At 40.8% G+C, this 21,315-nt stretch overlaps 1 protein-coding gene and 1 long non-coding RNA gene across 2 annotated transcripts in view; one reads left to right on the forward strand and one right to left on the reverse strand.

Moving 5' to 3' along the window:
* Positions 1-4,971: 4,971 nt before the first annotated feature.
* LOC131276448 (uncharacterized) lies at positions 4,972-11,075 on the reverse strand. The gene is made up of 3 exons (XR_009183921.2): positions 10,876-11,075; positions 7,152-7,303; positions 4,972-5,423 (listed from the first exon to the last, which is right to left on the reverse strand). It is a non-coding gene; the product is annotated as an uncharacterized lncRNA (long non-coding RNA).
* A 72-nt stretch (positions 11,076-11,147) lies between these two features.
* WTAP (WT1 associated protein) overlaps positions 11,148-21,315 on the forward strand; it is a 28,853-nt gene continuing 18,685 nt past the window's right edge. The window contains exons 1-2 of the mRNA XM_004449783.5: positions 11,148-11,353; positions 17,397-17,434. Coding sequence (XP_004449840.1) covers positions 17,405-17,434 — 30 coding nt within the window. The 5' untranslated portion in view covers positions 11,148-11,353; positions 17,397-17,404. The remainder of the gene's footprint in view (positions 11,354-17,396; positions 17,435-21,315) is intronic.

A 21,315-nucleotide genomic window follows, 5' to 3' on the forward strand; every position in this document is an offset into this window, starting at 1 on the left:
GACCTGGTACCTCAAAAAAAAGAATTGTAAATGTTCAACAGTATAATAATTTCCTAGCATGTCAGGTGAAATTGACATATATATATATTTGAAGTTGAAATAATGTTTACCATTAAATAAATATTTGATAAAAAAAAGAGATGTTCTTAGCTCTTTCCAAAAGTACTGGTGAGCAGATGTAGCTCAAGTGGTTGATTTACAGATTTTAAGATTTTCACTCTAACCTACATCTAGCAACTGTCCAGATACTGAAAATAATAATCATATGACTGGTGCAATGCCTTGATTGAATATGATGATAACCTATGCTGTTATGAAATCATTTGTCTAGCACAAGGTCAGGGATGGCCAAAAGAGCAGTGAAGTGAGCAATTCCTGCAACTTTCTAAAGGCCAAGGCTAAAGTCACATGGTGAATTTTGAAAAAGTAAATTAGTCAAAGCAACATCATGGTTTATCTTTAAAATACCTATTAAATATATATTATCTTTTCCATGCCTTCTAATAAGACCCCTGCAAAAAACAGGAATATCCATCTGCTGACATTCACCCTGTATATCTTTCTCACTTCCCTATTTTCAGGGTTTGGGGTTGCTGAAAACTCCTACTCCTAGCTAGTCCCTTCTAGGAAATGGATCCCAATTACTGCAACCTGGGCCTCTGTGTGGGCTCTGATCTAGTCTGCTGGGCTGCCAAAAGCAATACACCAGCAATGGGTTGGCTTTTACAATGGGGATTTATTAGCTTACAGGCTGACAGCCCTGAGGTGATGAAACGTCCAAGTCAAGGCATCATCAAGATGATACCTTCTTCCTGAAGACCAGTTGGCAGTGATCCTGGACTCCTCTGTCACATGGTAAGGCACATGGCAGCATCTGCTGGTCTCTTCCTTCTCTTTCAGGTTTCCTTGCTTTCAGCTTCTTGCTTCCATGGCTCTCTCTCTCTTTTCATTCTCTTAAAAAGGACTCCAGTAAGAGGATTAAGATCCATCCTGAATGAAGTGGGTCACATCTTAAGATCCTGATCACCGAAAGATCCTACTTACAATGGATCCACACCCACGGGAATGAATTCACTTTATTTTTTTTTTTATTTACTTCTCTCCCCTTCCCCTCCAGTTGTCTGCTCTCTGTGTCCATTCGCTGTGTGTTCTTCTGTGACTGCTTCTATCCTTATCAGCGGCACCAGGAATCTTGTTTCTTTTTGCTGTGTCATCTTGTTGTGTCAGCTCTCCGTGTGTGTGGTGCCATTCCTGGGCAGGCTGCACTTTCTTTCGCGCTGGGCGGCTCTCCTTATGGGGAGCACTCCTTGTGCGTGGGGCTCCCCTGCGCGGGAGACACCCCTGCGTGGCAGGGCACTCCTTGCGCGCATCAGCACTGCACATGGGCCAGCTCCACACGGGTCAAGGAGGCCTGGGGTTTGAACCACGGACCTCCCATGTGGTAGGCGGACGCCCTATCCATTGGGCCAAGTCCGCTTCCCTGGATTCACTTTAAGAACATAGCTTTCCAGAGTTACGTACAGCTTCAAACCATCACAGGGTCCTGCATGGAGTTAACACAGCTCCACCTCCATCCTTCACCACTTTTCCCCTCCGGGACTCTCACTGCTGAGCTCTGCTCAGAGAACGGACTTCTGAAAACAGATTACCTGAAACATGTCTATCCTTCTGAACATGACCTTTTACAGCCCAGTTTTCCTTATGAAGGAAGACTCTGAGTTTCTGATGATTTCCACTGCTATTGCTTCTAACTTATCTCCTGCCCAAAACTGCTGTCATTACCATTCGGCCATCCCTCTGTTGGGGGAGGCAGCACTACTCAACTCATTGAGTCATTTGGCCATGGTAGACATTTTCTTCCCTCATATATTTGCCTGGGGAACAAGAATAAACTATATCTAAGTCAGGGGTTCTTAGCTAGGGGTTCACAAATCCCCAAGGGGTCCATGGAAGGATTTCAGTGGGGTCCGTGAGCTTGAATTGAAAATTCAAAAAGCCAGTATTCTTGTGGGGACATATTGGTGTAGGTGTGGTGTATTTATTAAATAATACACAGTATAGTGTGGACTTAGTAAGGGGTCCATGGTTTTCACCTGACCAGCAAAGGGGTCTGCAGAACAAAAAAAGTTAAGAACCCCTGATCTAAGGTTTCTCCTACTAAAAGGGAGATTTATTTGCTCACAAGTCTTGTGTATAAAATAAAGATGCCCCAAGCAGGTACACTTACTCTAAAAAACACAACATACATCAGTTTTATTGATACATATTAATAAAGCATAGAATCTATCTGGCACACTTACTTTTATCAAAATACCAGGCTGATGAGATTGAGCATGCTTCAAGCACATGTCCTGCAGTAGCTATAGCATTATTTTGCTAAAGGTTTCCATTTTTCCATGTGCCTCATATGGCAGGCCTGTTTTATATAAGACAGTGGTGACTAGAATCCATTTAACTTCATACAAGTTGAGGCTTTACCTCTTATCTCCTTTATGCAAGCCTCTCCGGTGCCTCAGCTGTCCCTTCTATCGAATGCGACTGCCTAGCCCAAGCCCTGACTTCCCTATTTGTCTGAGAAGCAATGAAACAATGTATGGGCAGCACTCAGCAAAGTGTCAGCCACCATTCTCCATCGCTCTTTCTACCTATCCCTTCCTCTGCCCCCTTTTCTTCTCTGCAGAAACCCAGGAACCTGGGGTAACCCTGGTCCCCCAATGGAGACACATCTCATTGGATTTATTTTTAATTAGAAAAGTTGTAAGTTTACAGAAAAATCATGCAGAAAGCACAGAGTTGCTACATACTCACCACCATTCATTGACTTTTCCCTCCTTAAGAGGGATAAGCCCGACTTCGATCTGGAACAGACTAGCATGTTCCCTTTGGGCTTCATCAGCCAATTCTGATTAGCACAACCTGGACATCTCTCCCCCGGCTGGGCCTAAGTAGTGATGTCCTGAGAACCTAAATGACTTGGCTTTGGCTGGAGGGCTCCACAGTATTTTGACCCTTTTCTTGTTTCACCACCGGGTGGTGATCTTCCCAGAGAACTGTTAAATGCTTCCTCTTTTTCAATCGGTTGAACCTGGCAACCACTGACTCAGACTCTGTTACCCAGCTTAAGTAGTCCTACCCCGCAGTCTTCCTGGACTAAGCACATCATCTGGTGCTTTTATCTGAAGCCTTTGGTGGCATGGATGGGGGTGGTGTCAGAGGTGTTTCTGCGCACTGGTGGCTGCTGTGGAACGGGTATTGTCTGCGTTTTCTGTCTTGCTAGGCTGCCGCCTTTAGGGTTTTCTGGTTAGAGCAGGGGTTCTTAACCTTTTTTGTTGCATGGACCCCTTTGCCAGTCAGGTGAAAATTACTGAACCCTTCTCAGCATGTAGCAGCAGATAGTTCTATGACCCTCCACTATGTCACGTCTAACAACTACCATAATTTCCAAGTATGGATGAGCATAAGTGATTATTTGAGATATGCAACAACTGTAATGTGGTATGAAATGAATACTGTTGTAATTTATTGCATGCATTCATAAATAAAGGAAATGCTAGATTTCAGTTAGAGGTCAACAAAAGTAAAGATTAGTTGATTTTTTTTTTTCAATTCAGCTCACAGACCCCCTGAAATCTTTCCATGGACCCCTTGGGGATCTGTGGTCCCCTGGTTAAGAACTCCTGGGGGAGTAGATGTGGCCTAAGCAGTTGGGTGCCCGCCTCCCATGTAGGAGGTCCTGGGTTTGGTTCTCAGTACCTCCTATAGAATATGAGCATACACAACAAGCAGAGACAAAGAGCAGACACAAAGAGCAGACTAGGGAACCATCGGGGGGGAGGGGGGTGCTTTTCACCAGGACTGGGGCACATTTTTTTGTCTGTGCCTGATGGTTTTTCCAGGTTGCATGCTTCTGGGATTCATGAGACAAACTCCTCACAGTAACTTAGCACTATGTTAGTCCTTGGGTCCTGAGGACCCTAGCTCATCTGCCTTCTCTCCACCTTTCAGAATATTATGTTTGTATTATATACAATGTCCAGGGGTTTTATTTGTATTAGCGAGGAGAAAATAAAAAAATATATATTTGCTCCATTTTCCCAGGAGTGGAAGTTTCAGTTGTGTATTTAGAAGGGACTTGCTGGAATGTGGTTTTGGTGGGAAACAAAGGGGGCTGCAGGGGACTAATTAGGAGGCCATTGCAACAGTCCACATGAAATAACGAGGACACTGGAAATGGATGAGTACTGGGTCAGAGCTGAGTGGGACTGAGTAAAATAGGTTTAAAAAAGCCAGGAAAGAGCAATTAAAGTAAGTCATAATGTGCTTGACAGATGTTTACAACTGGTGTTCAATGTGGTCGATTGTAAACAGAACTACCTCAAGTCCACGTTCTTTTGTCTGGTATAACTGCAGATTTGCAATTTATCAAACCTGAAAAAGAAACATGTTTTTTGAACTGGTGGGTCTCTATAAGTTGTGGGAAATAGAGAACTATCCTTTTTAAAAATGAGGACCCAACCAAACAAGACTTTACCTGTTGCATCTTTAAGGTTAAATACAACCAGCAAGCATCAGAAGCAAATAGAACAGTATTTTGAAATGTTCTGAAAATTAGATTCCTCAAGCTCTTTAAATTTTTAATTTAGTTAGGTCTGTGTCTTGTAAGTTTGGTTTTGTTGGACTTGAATAAGGATATTTTAATTTTGCTTTATTACACAGTTAAACAAAGAGGCCTGTGGGCATCATAATATAATGTAAAAACAACAAAGAAAGCAAAACATAAGTACTACACCAAAGCTAAGTGTCAGTCATAGGGAGGTATAAGGGATAGGGGGTTTCTCTTTTTTGGGTAAGTAAAATGTCCTAAAACTGATTGTGGTGAATGCACAACTATATGATTATATATATTGAGAGTTACTGATTTTACACTTTGGATGGATTGTATGGTGTGTGAATATATCTCAAGAAAACTGCTTTTAAAAAAGTAAAATTTATTAAGAAAATTATATTTTATGTGTGGTTTCAGTAAAGGAAACACAATTCATGAATTGAGACTTAAATATTTAACTCCTGCAGGTGAATTTATTACATTTCTTCCCTAGAAAAATCTTGCTTTGATGGCACCTTCCCATTTTTAAAACTTTTAAAAATCACATAATCATCCTTACTCTCTAAGTGTGTAAGTTAGAATGTGTTCAGTTATGACTAACAGAAATCCTGATGGACAGTGGTTCAAGGACACATATTTTACTTGATAAAAAGCCCAACAACTTTCAGTTCCTGGCTTAGTGCGGAAGCTTAGTGACATCATCTGGCACCTGGGACTCTCCATCCTCTGCCATTCTCAGCAGGTTGGCTTTTGTTTTCCAGTGTGTTTCCTCATGGTCACAGGATGGTTTTCATCAGTGCAAACATCACAGCCTCTCCTGGCCAGTTAAGAGACAGAAAGGAAGGCAGGGAAAAAAGGACTTACTCCTCATATACTTCTTTCTCAGCAGAGTGGAAACTCTTTCTCAGTGGTCCCAGGGGAACGTTCCCTGGTCCTGCAGGAACTATGCCTGCAGGAGGACTGTGGTACCACTATTTGGTAAAGATCACATTATCCATGACTGACTTAGACCAGGGTTTCTCACCAGGAGTTCCCTTGCAAGGGGTACTGGAAATGGAAGGGTGGGCACTTTCACTTGTCACAAGCCTAGAGATGTGCTATTGGCATTTGGTGGGGTGACCTGGGAATGCTGAATGTGATAAAATGCACGCAACACTTTTTTACACACACACACAAATTTGTCTTCACCCAAAATACCAGTCGCACTCCTGGTAAGAAACGTTGGCTTCTTTCAGCTATAATTGATCCCCTGGCTGAAGATATCATGACTCAAATGAAATCAAGGGGCTGTTAGCAAGGAAGAAGAGGAGCCTGGCTGGCTGGTGGGCTGGCTCCCAGCAGGGTCTGCCACAAGGAAGGCTGGGAGACTGTGACAATGCTTAGTCATAATGGCACACTGAATCCTTTACAGAAAGCTGCTGTTATTTTCATTGAATGGGTGGCTGGGGGAAGAAATTACAGAGATCAAATAGGGGAATTTTCTTCAAAGGTTCCCTTTATTTTTCCTAAGGAAGGAATTTCCAAGGCTCTGGATTAGCCTTTTTCCAAGAACAAATGACTCTGAGATATCCATACCCGTTATCTCTGCTGACCAATGGATGTTCCCTGCCTCTAACAGGAGATCGGGATATTTAAAGCCCCTAGGGAGGCATAATTTGGGAGATTAAAATCTCCCTTGTAGACCCTGTACTCAGTACAATGTGGCAGGTACCTAGTAAATGCTTCTTGGGTATATGATGAATATACTAATTTAAAACAAAAAAGTCTGGAAAATTGTTCAGCATTATGTTCAAGGAGGTGGGTACAATGGAATAGGATATTTAAAATTATAAGTATGTGAAAATTATGACAGAAATCTAAACTTTTTAAAATTGTTTTAGCAAGTCAGTGCTAGTGGAGTTCTTTGTGGTTTGCAAAGAAAATGAACACTAACCGTCATTAGCTTCCATTATGGTTAAAATATCTAGATGTTAAATTGGAAGGATCACACACAGTGGGTTCACATGTGAGTGGGAGACAGTTTGGAAGTAAAAAAGGAAATGGATGGGACATTGCGGCTCACAGTAAAATTCTGTAACAAAATCAGTGGAAAACCCCTAGGTTAGAAAGAGAAGAGTAGTCAAGAAAATTTGGTTTCCTTCCCCTATCTTCAAAACCACAAATATCTGTGCTTGACACATATTAAGCTAAATGAATAATGATGTCTCCTAAGCTAATAGCTAAAGAGGAATTGGAGTTAACATGGTAAAGAAGAGCAGGAAGAACATTCCAGACAGAAAGGATAGAGTGAGCAAAGGGAAAGAGCATGTATGCAGGGTCATCGTCACACCAGTTCCGAACATCTCCAGGCTCCCTGAACTTCTCAGGTGCCCTAAGACAAAGGCCAGACTCACTACAGATGCCTTTTTCAATTTACCTCTGGTTTCCCTCTTCTAGATATTTATTAGGTGATTCCTAAATCAAAGCAGTAGGAGGAAGTAGATGTGGGTCAACCAGTTGGGTGCCTGCCTGCCACATGGGAGGTCCCTGGTTTGGGTTCCAGTACCTCCTAAAGAAGACAAGCAGATGCTGCCTCCCACTGCAACAAGCAGATGCCAGAAGCCAGCAGAAGCTGCAGCCCATGTGGAGCAATGTGCCTCACGCTGTCGGTCACTCCACTCCCATGTGGGAGGTGCCGGGTTTGGTTCCTGGTGCCTCCTGGAGAAGGCAAGCAAACAGTGAGCAGACAGATGAGAAAACTATCTGGGGGGTGGGTAAATAAAAGTAAATAAAATAGGGAAACAGACTTGGCCCAGTGGATAGGGCATCCGCCTACCACATGGGAGGTCCTCAGTTCAAACCCCGGGCCTCCCTGACCTGTGTGGAGCTGGCCCATGCGCAGTGCTGATGCATGCAAGGAGTGCCCTGCCACACAGCGGGGGGTGCCCCCCCCAGAGGAGCCCTACACACAAGAGAACCACCCAGCATGAAAGAAAGTGCAGCCGACCCAGGTATGGCGCAGCTCACAGGGAGAGCTGACACAAGATGATGCAACAGAAAGAAACACAGATTCCCGGGGCTGCTGATAAGGATAGAAGCAGTCACAGAAGAACATGCAACGAATGGACATGGAGAGCAGATAACCTGGGGGGGGGAAGGGGGAATATATAAAAAAATAAAAATAAATCTTAAAAAAAAAATAAATCTTTAAGAAAAAAAGTAGGAGTATATGTTATAGGCTAAATAGCCGGTTTTATGGGAAATGAGTAACCAATTTATTTGACAACAATCCAACTCAATCACATATGCTATTGAAAACCTATTTATAAGTGACTTTTGCCATACACTGATATCTTATTTGGAGTGGTAGCTCAAAGGTGGTTGGACACTGATACTGAGGACTTTGCTAATCCCAACTTGGATGCTCAATACTATTTGTTGCTCAATTTCATAATTTTTTTCATAATGAAATTTTCTATAATGTTTTCACTAGTACTCTTCCTCTTTCCTTTATTTTCTGTAAACTGAAGGTACATATTATCAGGTTGTTCCCCTATTACTGATACCAAATTTGATCACTTGGTTCAGCTGGTGACCCCCAGATGGTGGCACTATGAAGATACATATATTTTCACAATTAGATATGTAAGCTACTTTGATACTTTGGCACCACATGAAATTTCTATTTCCAGTAATCTTTAACCTAAAGGTGTTTTGTTTTGTTTTTTAAGAGGTACCAGAGATTGAACCCTGGACCTCTTACACAGGAGGCAGGCGCTCAACCACAGAGCTACATCTGTTCCCTGTATATTGGTTTTAACTGTTCCGGATCTCGTTGACATTCCCTCATTAGCCTAGGGAATTCTTTAGCATTCTGGCACGACAAAATGCCTAAGTCATCTTGGACTTTCCTTGCCCCCAAACTAGAATCAGTCAATTCCCCAAAGAACGCTGGATCTTTTAGTGAGAAATGGAAATTAGAAACCAAAATCTGGGTGTAGGTGTGCTCACTGTTACTGAAGCATGACAAACTATCCTGGTTTGCCTGGGACTTTGCCAGTTTCAGGAGTAAAAATCCAGCATCCTGAGCAAATTGGGACTCAGGTCCCAATTGCAGCAACGAAATCGCAGCAGTCACCTTACTGCTTCTAGGCCCTTGAAGTGCACAGAACTAGGAAATATTTTTAAAATCTTATGTTCAAATGATATTTCCAATTTAAATTTAACATACAGGGTTTTTCTGATCTTTGGTTCTATACTTGGATCTCACTTTCTCTTCCAGTCTTCATACATAACTTTAAAAAGACTTATTTGTGAAACACAGTAACAATTATAAACCACTGAGTGCAGTTGAAGATTCCTTTCCAGTTTTTTTTCATCTTTGGAGAATAGCTAAGGAAAGATACACTGGGAGAGTACCGCCTTTAAAAGACCTGCGGAATAAGTCGTTTCTCCCTGTAACACAGATGTTACCAATTTGAAGCAGTTAGGTTCATTTGTTTAAATTTTCTTTCAACTTTGGGGTTTACTTTGTTTCCTTTTTTACTTTTGGCTATGCAAAATTTAAAAGCTCAAAGTCAGAAAAGTCGTCCTCCTAATTCTACCCCCTCCACTTTACCCCACCACTTTCTATAGAAAATTATTTTTATCAGTTTCTAAGATAGCCTTCCAGTCTTTTTTTTTTCCTCCCCAAATAAGTATGCACCTGGAGGTCATCCAATCAGTTCCTACTGAGCATTTATTTTATTCCCAAACATCTACTAAGGCAAACAGCACTTCTATGTATATTCTGTTTCTTTTTGTGGAAGTGTAATGTTCAGAGTAAGGTTAAGGTTAGAATTGGAACTGCAAGGTATAAGGATAAATGTATATGTAACTTTGGTATTCTAGAGCTTGAATCACTTTCCATTCCTACAAAAAAATTTATGAGAGGAAGCAGACTTGGAACAGTGGTTAGGGCGTCCGTCTACCATAGGAGGTCCACGGTTCAAACCCCGGGCCTCCTTGACCCGTGTGGAGCTGGCCCATGCGCAGTGCTGATGCGCGCAAGGAGTGCCCTGCCACGCAGGGTGTCCCCCACGTAGGGGAGCCCCACGCACAAGGAGTGCACCCGTAAGGAGAGCTGCCCAGCGCGAAAGAAAGTGCAGCCTGCCCAGGAATGGTGCTGCCCACACGGAGAGCTGACGCAACAAGATGACGCAACAAAAAAAAAAGCAGCACAGATTCCCGTGCGGCTGACAACAACAGAAGCGGACAAAGACGCAGCAAACAGACACAGAGAACAGATAACCGGGGTGGGGGGGATAGGGGGGAAGAGGAGAGAAATAAATAAATCTTAAAAAAAAAAATTCATGAGCATGTTCTCCACAGCCTTGCTGTGTGATTCCAAGGTTTGGTTTCTGTCAATCTCAATATTTTAATTTCAATGTATGTTTCTATTTTAGAGAGGTTGAGCAACTGTTTATGTTTTTAAAACACTGCTATTCTTTTTCTATGAACGGTTTGTTCATGTCTGTCCTTAACTATTTTACTTTTAGGATTTTGGTCTCTCTTAAGTCTTTAAGAGTTCCTGTGCTACAACTTGCAAATATTTTCTCCAGACTGATCTGACTTACCAGAATACCGCAACTCCTTTGAACATGTCTGGTATATTTCAGACTTCTCTTTATAAATCACCTCATTTTAGGAACAAACGGTATTGTGGTAGGGCCAGTACCACTTTTAGCAGATAATACCATCATTCTCATTATTTGGGCCAAAAAACGCCAAGTCTCACTTCAGGGAACGCATTCAATGTACAACAAGTATTTTATCGGATTCACAAAACCCTCACGAGGTCCGCCTACGACTCCTCTCTGAATTAGCAAGTGGGCACAACTTTCACCCCCAGAGAACAGCTCCTTGGTTTCGCCTCCAGAAACGTCCAGGTGGGGACGAACCAAGAGGCCGCATCGCACAACGGACGACGAGACATCGGTTTCTAAGTTGCCAAAGCTGACAAAGAGAACTTGCGGCGACGCGAGCTCCCCAACACGTCACGACCCCGGGCCCGCCCGCTCGCGGAAGCATCGCCACGGCCGACGCTGCGGCCACCAAGTGGCCAATCAGAGCACGGCCCTCGTCCGGATCCCTCCGCCACGGCCCGCGCCCTCGCCGCAGCGGGCAGCGGCGAGAGCGTCCACCCCGCCCGGGCGGAGCGCGACCGCGCCACCCTTCCCGAAATGCTCCGCGGCTGACCTCCGACCTCCCCGTGCCCACCCTCCCCTCTGCCCCCCCCCCCCCCTCCGCGCCTGTCAGAATCGGCAGCTGCGGGCGCGCGCCCAGCCCCGTGGGAAGCTGCCGGGCCGCGCTCCGGGAGGAAGGCGTCTCCACGGTGCCTCAGGCCCTGCGTCGGGGCCGCCGCTCCTGCTCCTTCTCCTCCCCGGGCGGGGCCCGGCGGCGGGCGGCGTCTTCCCAGTGAGTGGCCCAGATGTGAACATGGCGGAGCGGCGGCCGCGCTCCAGGGCCGCCTGAGGGGGCGCGGTGGGGCGGGGCAGGCGGCGGGGCGGGGCGCGGGAGTGGGAGGGTGGGGGTGGGGGACGGAACCTCACTTCCTCCCTCGGCGCCATTTTGTGGCAGCGAGACCCGCAAATAAAGGGGAGAACCAGGACTGCGGCGGGAGTTGCAGCGCGGTCAGGGGCGGCAAGCTGGGCTTAACGGGCCGCGGGCGGGGAGCGCGGCCTCGGCCTATGTGACCTGACGGCGCCCGCGCGGCCCCGGCCTGGAAAGGTGGGTGCGGGCCCGGCGGGCGGCAGCGCAGCGCAAGGCATCGCGTTCCCCCGAAAGCCGGCGGGCTGAGGCGCCCCGGGCCTCCCCGTCCCGGGAGGGGCGGCCGGAACCCCAGGGCCGCTCGGGCTCCCGACCCCCGGGCCCCGCGGACTCCCGTTAGCCGCTCCCCTGCCCGGCTGCGGGGACGCTTCCGCGGCCCCGAGGCCATTTTCCCTCCCTGCGGCGTCCCCGGGGCCCGGGGGCGAGGCGGGTCCCTCGGGTGGGCCGGAAGGCCGCCCCTGCGGAGGCCGGTCCGGCTCGCCGCGCGCCCCCTCCCCGCCTGCGCGCCCCCTCCCCGCCTCCCGCTGCATCTGGAGCACCTGGCGGCACGAGCGAGCTGCGCCGGGCGAAGAAATAGGCGCTTTTTGTCTAAATTTCTTATCACGCAGTCGGTTATCGCTGCAGGTGCAGTCTCCTTAGCTTTCCATTTTTGAGCGCTTGTCATGCGTTCTGAGAAAGAAAACAGTTCCTCAATGAGCTATTTCGATATTCTCTTAATTTTAAAGTCTTACCTTGGGTCCCTGTAAGAAATGAGGAGGGAACACGGAGTGGGGAAGCCCAAATTCTTGTTTTGATCATGAAGAAACTCAATTGGGATGCAAAAAACTCTTAAAATTCGAATTAACCGCGGGCCTAAAGTAAAAAAAAAATAATTTTTTGCATGTTAAAATTTCGAGTTATCTTTATGTCCATTTCATCTAATTTTCCATCGCTTTGAACTTAATTTCGTTGCTGTGAAGATGAAAGTCATAGGTCTTTCAACACAAAATTCTACTCTATTTTTAAAAAAATTTTGACCAATAAGTGTTCTGTGTTGTAGACACATTTCTTATAGTAAAGTCCCATTACAAAATATGCGTGAACATTTTTTCAAGGTGGCAAGATTTTGTTTGCTCTTGTCATTCTCTAGCATTTCTATCAGGCAGGTTGTGAAAGAAATTGCAGTCCACAAGGTGGCGTGCTGATAAGGTTGAGTTATGTTTTAAGGGCTTGAGTAGGTGTATTTCTGGAGTAATTCTAGATCTTACCTTGGGTATAGCTAAGTGATGGGTATTTTCACACACTAATCAGTGGGGGAATTTAGGCAAAGTAAGTTTCTAATTTTCTCCCATTTTTTTTGCCTCGTAATGTTTTTTCTATTTCTCGTAGTTAGGTTATCAGAGAAAAACTTTTTAGTATTCCCAGAATAGTATATTGCATTCAATGTAATATTAAAGTGTTCCATCAGATTAGAATTCAGTGCTATAAAAAATGTTCTCTTAAAAATATAGTTGGTGGAGTCTAATCTTCAATGCACGAAAAATTAGTCGTTTACGTCATAGTATTTTGTTCAAAAAACTCATTCACTGTGTATAACACTTTATGGCATTGAAACCATTGAAATTTGCAACACTTTGTTAGGTAGGCAAGATTCGTAGCCCTTGCATACTTAGAAGCTGAGACCCAGGGTAATGATTTGCTCAAGATCTCATGGCTGACAGCTGGAAGAGCCAGGAAAGGGTGGTCTTTCAGCTTGTGACTTTCTACTGCAGTGCCAAGGCTAGTGTAATGTCAGATTGTTTCTTTCTTATTTTCAGTTGTGATTACTTTCATCCAAGTACAATGTTTTTTTTACTGAACTGCCTTGGCTGCTGCCTGCCTCTTGTTCAGAGGAAACTAAGTTGCATAATATAGAATTATAATGGTAAAAGCCAGGGAAATTGGGAACGGGGATGCTAGGCATCCAGCCAACCAAAACTGAATAATAAGCTGTTTCTTAGTGTTAAGACATCAAGAGTAGATGGTGGTTTTGACATTCTGAACATGAGATAACTTACCTCTGAATTATCCACATAAGTAATTGAAATCCTTAAATAACTAAGCATGTTTTAACCAATCATCTTAAACTTGTAATTTGGTCAACGGTAGCCAAATTGACCAATTTTGAATTTTTTTGCATTTGCTTTTCTTCTGTGTTCTCTACTTTGGCTAGCTAAACATAACCGTCTTTGGGGATGGAAAGAGTAGGAAAATTATCTTCCTTAATCAACTTTTGAGAGATGCTAAATTTGGGGTTCTGACCCCTCATTTTTTAATTAGCTCTAAACTGAGCTAATCATCTCATGACTAGCAGTTATTTTCATCTTCTGAAAAATTGTGATTATTCAATAAGTCTGGCTCATAGCATTGAGTATATAGTCTTCGTTTTTTCCTTTAAATTTCAGGATTCAATTCCCAAGTACGTTTTAAACTAGGGGTTCTTAACAAGAAGTCTGTGAGCTTGAATTTAAATAGAAAAAAAACATTCTTATGGGACTTGGTGCAGTGTGATAATGCTTATTAAATAATACATAGTACAGTGTGGACTTAGGGGTCTGTGGTTTTCATCTACCTGGCAAAGGGGTCTGTGGAACAAAAAATGTTAAGAACCCCTGTTTTAGACAATTTTATTTCATTTCAGTTGTTCCATTTTACCTGATACAAGAATAGACTGTTTTAAAGTGAAGCCTGGGTACCTGAAATATCCACTCTCTGTATACTGTATGAATCTAGAATTGACTTGAGATTGTCATTGTGCTGGTCAGTTTTTGCTTGAAAATAAATTGCCTTGGGAAATAAATCTCAGCACATTCATTAATGTGAAAGTTAAAAAATGAGAATTGGGTTTTAATCAAACTAAATAGTTCCAAGTGATTTAAAATTTTACTCCTATATTAATTTACCTAAACCTTTTGCCAGACTGTGCGTTTAACAAATAGACATTTCATGGACTCTGAAGAAAAGATTGCCCTTTGTATCAACTAAAGATAAGAAAGGGTTATCTTTCTGAATACTGATGCCCAGAATTTCCTGAGATGGCTGTCTCTGGTGGACTACCTTGTGAGTGTGAGAGTTGATTTATGAAGCACATTTATACAAACCCTGAATTTATCACCAGCTTACATTGCATAGTTAGCCAATGTGGCTATCTTCTCAGCAATAGTAATTAAAATCTGCCCAACATCAAACTATTTAAAGGAAAGAGAACATAACCATGGTTAAAATTTTTAAAACTCTGCTTTTTAGAATTTTGAAGATTGGAGATTACCAAGAATTCTGCTATAGGGATTAGTAACAAAGTATAAAAGGATGGTCTGTTTCTGAGGAATTGTTACCTTCATGTGAATCTTCCTTTCAGGTTCTTCAATTAGCAATGATTGAGAGAGAGAGAGTCTTTGATTTTTACCGGGGGGGGGGGGGGGGGGGGGGGGGGGGGGGGGCGGCGGCGGCGGCGGCGGCGGCGGCGTTGCGCAGGGAATGGAGAGGAGGAAACTAATAGTTAAATGCCTAATTCGTGCCAATCAGTGTAAGCCCCTTAAAAACAGGTTAGAATCTTCCTTGCTTAAGGAAATTGCTTTTATTTTAACAGAATAAGTATCTGTTACTAATCGTGTTGAAAATAAGTAAATCTGGGAGAAAGTATCAGATTGTAGAAGCATATACTAAAGTTTATGAACTGAAATTTATATATTGGCTGATACTCATAAAGTTTTGCGTTTAAAATTCCACATGCTGAGTATTGTGCCAGTAACTAGATAAGAGAGAGAATACCTAGTGGGTGATACATTTCGCTGTTTTCAAACTCTCATAAATCTTTCTCTACCATAGTATCTGCTATATTCTATGTTTATTCTTAAATTTTTATATAGTAGTATGGTAGTCCTGTTTGAGTCTAGAATGTTATTTAGCTCACTTTCATGATTTCACTAGTAACTGCAGCAAATATATTTGCTTATACTTTCATTGAACATGTTTGAGTACCTATTATATACTATGCAGGGATTATTGGCTGTGAATAAAACATTCCTCATGGAGCTTGCTTATAATGGGGCGTATAGTGAGGGGAGATCAGACAATAAGCAAACAGGTAAGCTTATAAAATGTCAGGGTGTAGTAAGAGCTATGAAGAAAAGTAAAGCCAAATAACAAGTGAGGGAGGGACGTGTACTATTTTCAGTGAAATAGGAAGACTTTAGAAATTGCATTAGAACAGTGACATATACATATACATATTTATATACTAGCTAAATATGTACAGTTCATTTGGCTAAAATTGTTTATAGTTTTTGTTTTTTAATTTTAAAATTATCAATGTTTTCCAAAAATATTTAGCTCTGGAAAAACGGGAAATTCCAAGGAAATGCTGGGTTTGGTTTCTGTATTCAAAGAGTTTGAAGTCTAACGGAGAGATTACAAATTAAAATCGTGCTGAAGTATTTTGAACTCAGTGGAGATAAATATGTTGGAGTGTTTCCCAAATGTTTGGAATCACTGGCACCAGATTCCGGTAGTCACTAAGCAGCTTTATGTAACTGCAGCAGAAATTACAAATTGGACAGCAAAAGGTGTAAGGTATGCAGGACCATTTCAAAGAAAAAATATATACAGACATAAAAATTGTGCAACTGTGGCCTTGGCTTCATAGGTATCTGTTCCTTAGAGGATTTCAACTTGATCAGCTTAAGAAACAGCTGATATATACCAGATTTTGTTTGCTTGCTACATCCAGTGATAATGATTTTAGTGGGAAGAATTAAGCCAGTAATTTATATGATCAGTATATGATTTTTTTTTCCCTACAGTATTGTGATTTCTTTAACACAGTTACCTAATCGGTAATGACAGTATGATTATACTGTGTCTTATTCTTAAGGTAGAGTTGTAATTGGATGTAATGTAAGAAAAGTTATGGAAGATTATCTCTTTTTGAGCAATCTCAAATATTCACTAAGGAGTCAAATAGCTTTTAAAAATTCAGTTTTATACTAAATCAAGTTTTTATTGGTTTAAAATTTATAATATGTAGAGATAAGTAAGACAAACCAGAGGAATAGTAAAGAATATAAGGGAGCATTCATGAATATGCTTTTAGAGATAATGATACCTAGAAATAACTTCAAATTTAGTTTTGCTTGTTTATGTGTTAAATTCGAATATTGGGAAGTGGCAGAGATATTTTCAGTAAAAGAACTACCTTTTTTAAACAAACAGTACTGGTACTTTAAATTCTGATTCACATATTTTACTGATCATAAAAATTTAATGTTTGTCACGTTAGCTGTACTTTCATATTGTATAATTGTATATATTTTTCAATTTTGTATATCATACTTTATTGCTTGGGGCATGTTTGTAACAAGGTTTCTTTTTTTTTTTTAGCCTTTTCTGAGTGAATTTGCAGCTTAATAAATAATAGGTGCTATTGGCATTCATTATAAAAGACTACACAAAGTGGCTCTCCTCTTTAATACATTAACTTATTTTTTACAACAGTTAAGTGATATTTTAATACATTTCTATATGAAAAAGTAACAGGGTCTTAATTTTGAGATAAAAATTACTAAGTGGTGAGAAATTCATCAGTGAGGGTATTTTCATGAAAGCGTAATAATATATCTATTACCATTGGACAGTAGCGAATTGATTCTACCTTATTATAACAATATAATGCTTTAAAGGAAAAGGCTTCCCAATTGGTTCTACCTTTCTATATTGTTTTAGCAAGATGCCTGGGATACTGTCTGCTGTCAATATCTGGTTTCAACGCAAAGCTATCACTTGTGCAAGATTTGTCTTTCCTAGGGGGGGTTTGTAAGAATGCATTAAAAATTTAATTTCTTTTGACCTTTATCTCCAAAACTAACATTAAATTAATCTGTTAAAAGATGGCAACATCAAAAAAGGAATCAACTTTTTCAGAATTTTAAGTCACCTAATGACCATAGTAATATAAGATGTTAAAGGGAAGTTGGGTGCAGAGTATGCAGGAACTCTGTACTGTCTTTGTAATTATACTGGAAATCTAAAACTACTCAACTTACTTAAATGTTTGAAAATAACCCAATGATTTGATTATAACTTTACTTCATTAATAAATTGTTTTGAAAGTGCTGGTAGGTAGTTTTTGTTCTTGTCTTAATGGAAGAAAATCAATTGACTCTTTTCTTCATCCTCTCCTGCCCTTTTTTATTTGATTGTTTTTTAGGATTCAAGATGACCAACGAAGAACCTCTTCCCAAAAAGGTATGTTTCTTCAGCAGTTTTTAAGTGGTTTTGGTGGGGTTTTTGGAATTGTAATGTAATTGAAGGGATTATCTTCATTGTTCTTATAACAGTTTTAGCATTGTGAGTGTACAGTGTATTAGTGTACTTTATAATACACTATAAATATATAGTGTATTATATATAATATTATATATAATATATAATATTATATATTATATATAATATTATAGTGTATTATATATAATACACTATAATATAATAGTGTGTTTTTAGAATATTTTCAGGTTTTTAAGATTTATTTCATTTATTTTCTCCTCCCTTGTTTGCACTCACTGCTGTCAGCTCTCTATTGCAGTGCAGCCAGCTTGCCTTCACTAGGAGGCCCCAGGAATTGAACCCAGGGCCTCCTATATGGTGGACGGGAGCCCAGTCACCTGAGCCACATCCGTCTCCCCTATTTTCAGTTCTTGGAAAACCTTTCTATAATATTCCATGGTCTGCTCTTAGCCTTTATCGTAAAACTATTTGCACCTACTTATTCACAAATAATGGCATAAAATTATATTGCTTTACAAGTTCTTGTTAAGTTACTTTTTCCCCCTAATTTAAATATCTTTGGTTGTAATTTAAAGCTACTTCTATACTTTTCAAGGAGAGGTTACAGCTAGATAGTTACTTTAGACCATTTCCACAAAGCTTTGTTTTCTAATCTCATTGTTCTCTTGTTCTACATCCCTACCTGAATTCAGTTTGGTTGCTTTTACATTTATATATGTATATGAACAAAGGGGTTTACAAAAGAAGTAACAATTTCTGGGGCAGGGGGTCCGTGAGTTTGAATTTAAATTTTAAAAAAACTTTATTTTGGGGCTGTGTTGGTTCGGGTGTGATATATTTATTAAGTAATACATAGTCTAGTGTGAACTTATGGGTCCGTGGTTTTCACCTGTCTGGCAAAGGGATCCACGGAACAAAAAAAGTTACGAACCCCTATTCTAGTGGAATTTGTAATTCTGTTGGGAGAGCAGGGTGCGTCATACTAAACAATAATAGTAAAAGTGAATATTTAAGGTGTATACTTTAGATAGTAAGTGCTATATTGAAATTTGTCTTAAGGTTTTGTTTTTGGTTAGGGTTTTTTTGTTTGTTTTTTATGGCCTGGTTTCTTTTGTGATGTGCAGCTTAGATATTTCAGAGATTTTTTTTTTTTGTCATTTTGTTTGAGAAAGTAGCAGAACTTTTTGAGGATGGAAGTTGAACATTTTGTTAAGATACCGTGTGGACGTCTATTGGGAAAACATACCAGTGACAACAAGATACATTCATATCCCATAGGTGCATGCTTTAGTTTAGAGTGAAATTATTCATAAATGAATGAAGAATTGAATTGTGCTTTAGTAATCTGATAATTACAGTGTGCATCCTGTTTTTAACAGGTGTAGTGGTATAGTGGTTTCCCTTTATGCTCAGTAAGAAAACAGTGTTACTTATTAATGTTACAAGTTGAAACATTTTTATAAGGAAAAGTTTAAAAGTATCTTACAAGGGAAACTAATAAAGCCTTAATTTTATACTAGGTATTTTACCTTTATAGCCTTCATTTTGTGTAGGGAAAACAATATTTCTCAATTTATGAAGCAGTTTCAGCTACCTAGAGTATTATGTCCTTTTAAAAAAAAAAATTTTTTTTTTTTTAATAATAGTTCATAGGAAGTTGCAAAGAAATATACGAGGCTCTGCATCCTTAACCCAGCCTCCCCCAATGGTAATATCTTATGTAACTATCATAACTATCAAAACATCTTGTACAATAAAATCAAAACCAGGAAATTGACATTGGTACAGTCTACATACAGTGCTTATTCAGATGTTGACAGTTAATACCTGCACATGTGTGTGTAGCATATGCACTTTTTTTAAAAGATTTATTTTTTTATTCATCCCCCCCTCTTGCCGCTTGCTTACTGTCTGCTGTGTCCATTCCCTGTGTGTTCTTCTGTGTCTGCTTATCTCCCTTTGTTATGTCATCTAGCTGCACCAGCTCTCTGCAGGCGCAGGCCTTCAGCTCTCTGTGGGCGCGGGCCAGCTTGCCTTCACAAGGAGGCCCTGGGAAGCAAACCCAGAGCCTCCCACATGGTACACAGGAACCCAAAGGGTTGAGCTGCATCTGCTTCCCAGCATGCGGACTTTTATTTTGTGTGGCTTTGCATAACCAATAGCCGAGATACTTAACTGAATCATCACTACAAGGCACTTTGTGCTACCCTTTTTATAGTCACTCCCACACCCTCCCTTTGCATCCCTGTAATCCCTGGCAACCACCAGTCTGTTCTCCATCCATATAATTTTGTTATTTCATGAATATTATGTGAATGGGATCATATAGTATGTTATTCTTTGAGACTGCCTTTATCACTTAGCATAATTTCAGTGATGTTTATCCAAGTTGTTGCAGCTGTCAGTAGACCATTTCTTTTTATTGATATTCTGTAGACCGTTCATGTGTTGAAGGATATTTGAGTAGTTTCCAGTGTGTTGATATTACAAATAAAGTTGCTATAAATATTCATGTACTAGTTTCTGTATGAAAAGTTGTTTTCATTTCTTTGGGATAAATACCCAAGAGTACAATTCTTTGGTTAGATGGTACATCCTGTTTTAGTTTTAGAAGGAACTGCCAGACTGTTTTCCAAAATGGCTTTACCATTCTACATTACCAGTTCCCACTTGAAATTGTATGAGTTTCTACACTTATTCGCCAGCATTTGGTGTCAGCACTTTTTTCTTTTTTTCTTTTTTTTTTTTTGAAGGAAGTACTGGGGATTGAACCCAGGACCTTGTTTGTAGGAAACAGGCACTCAATCACTGAGCTACATCTGCTTCCCAATGATGAGAGGTTTGTTTGTTTGGTTTTTATTTGTTTTTAGTAGGTACCAGGGATTGAACCTGGGATCTCTACATGGGGAGCAGGCACTCATCCTCTTGAGCTACATCCACTCCCCAGCACTTTTTTTTTTTTTTTTTTTAGTGTTCACAGTAGCTTTATTCATAATGGCCTTCAACAGGTGAATGATTAAACAGACTGTAGTACATCCATACCATGGACTACTATTCAACAATAAAATGGAATGAACTAGTGATAGGTGCAAGAACCTGGATGAATCCACAGAAAATTCTGCTGAGTGAAAAGAAGCCATTGCCAAAAGATTACGTATTGTATGATCCATTTATATAACATTTTCAAAATGACAAAATTACAGAAATGGAGAACAGATTAGTGGTTGCCAGGGATGTTAAGAAGGGGTGGGGGTAAAGAAAAAAAGGGGGGGTGGGAATGGGAGGGAAGTAGATGTGACTATAAAAGGGCAACAGCAGATATCCTTATGCTGATGAGAATGTTCTGTAGCTTGACTGTACTGTCAATATCCTGACTGTAATATACAAGTTTTGCAAGAGGTTACCAGTGGGGGGAAAGCTGATAAAGGACTGCTCTGTATTATTTCTTATGAATTAATCTACAGTTATTTCAAAATTAAAAGTTTAATTTTTAAAAAGGCAGTGTGCATTCTGTAGTTGGAGCCATATTTTTTTCCTCTTTATTTTTTTGTTTTGGACATTTTTAAACAGTTTATTACTGTGTATAGTATGTTCCAGAAGTAGAAAACTGCCTATCGAAATACAAATATGCTAGATGGCCCCAGCTGAAGAGCAGGAAAAAAGGCTCAGCTCTTTTGTATGTTTTCTTGCGATAGCCAGGCTGTCCTATTCAAGTTCTAAGTCTGTTATCTCACTGCCAATAGTTTAACCATGTTAAGATTTAAACTGCTTGCTTTTTATTAATTTTAAAAAGCTTCAGCAGACCCAGCACTCTTATTCAATTTAGCTGTTATTAATAGGTG

Source organism: Dasypus novemcinctus, chromosome 28, assembly GCF_030445035.2.
Source record: "Dasypus novemcinctus isolate mDasNov1 chromosome 28, mDasNov1.1.hap2, whole genome shotgun sequence".
Classification (NCBI taxonomy): domain Eukaryota; kingdom Metazoa; phylum Chordata; class Mammalia; order Cingulata; family Dasypodidae; genus Dasypus; species Dasypus novemcinctus.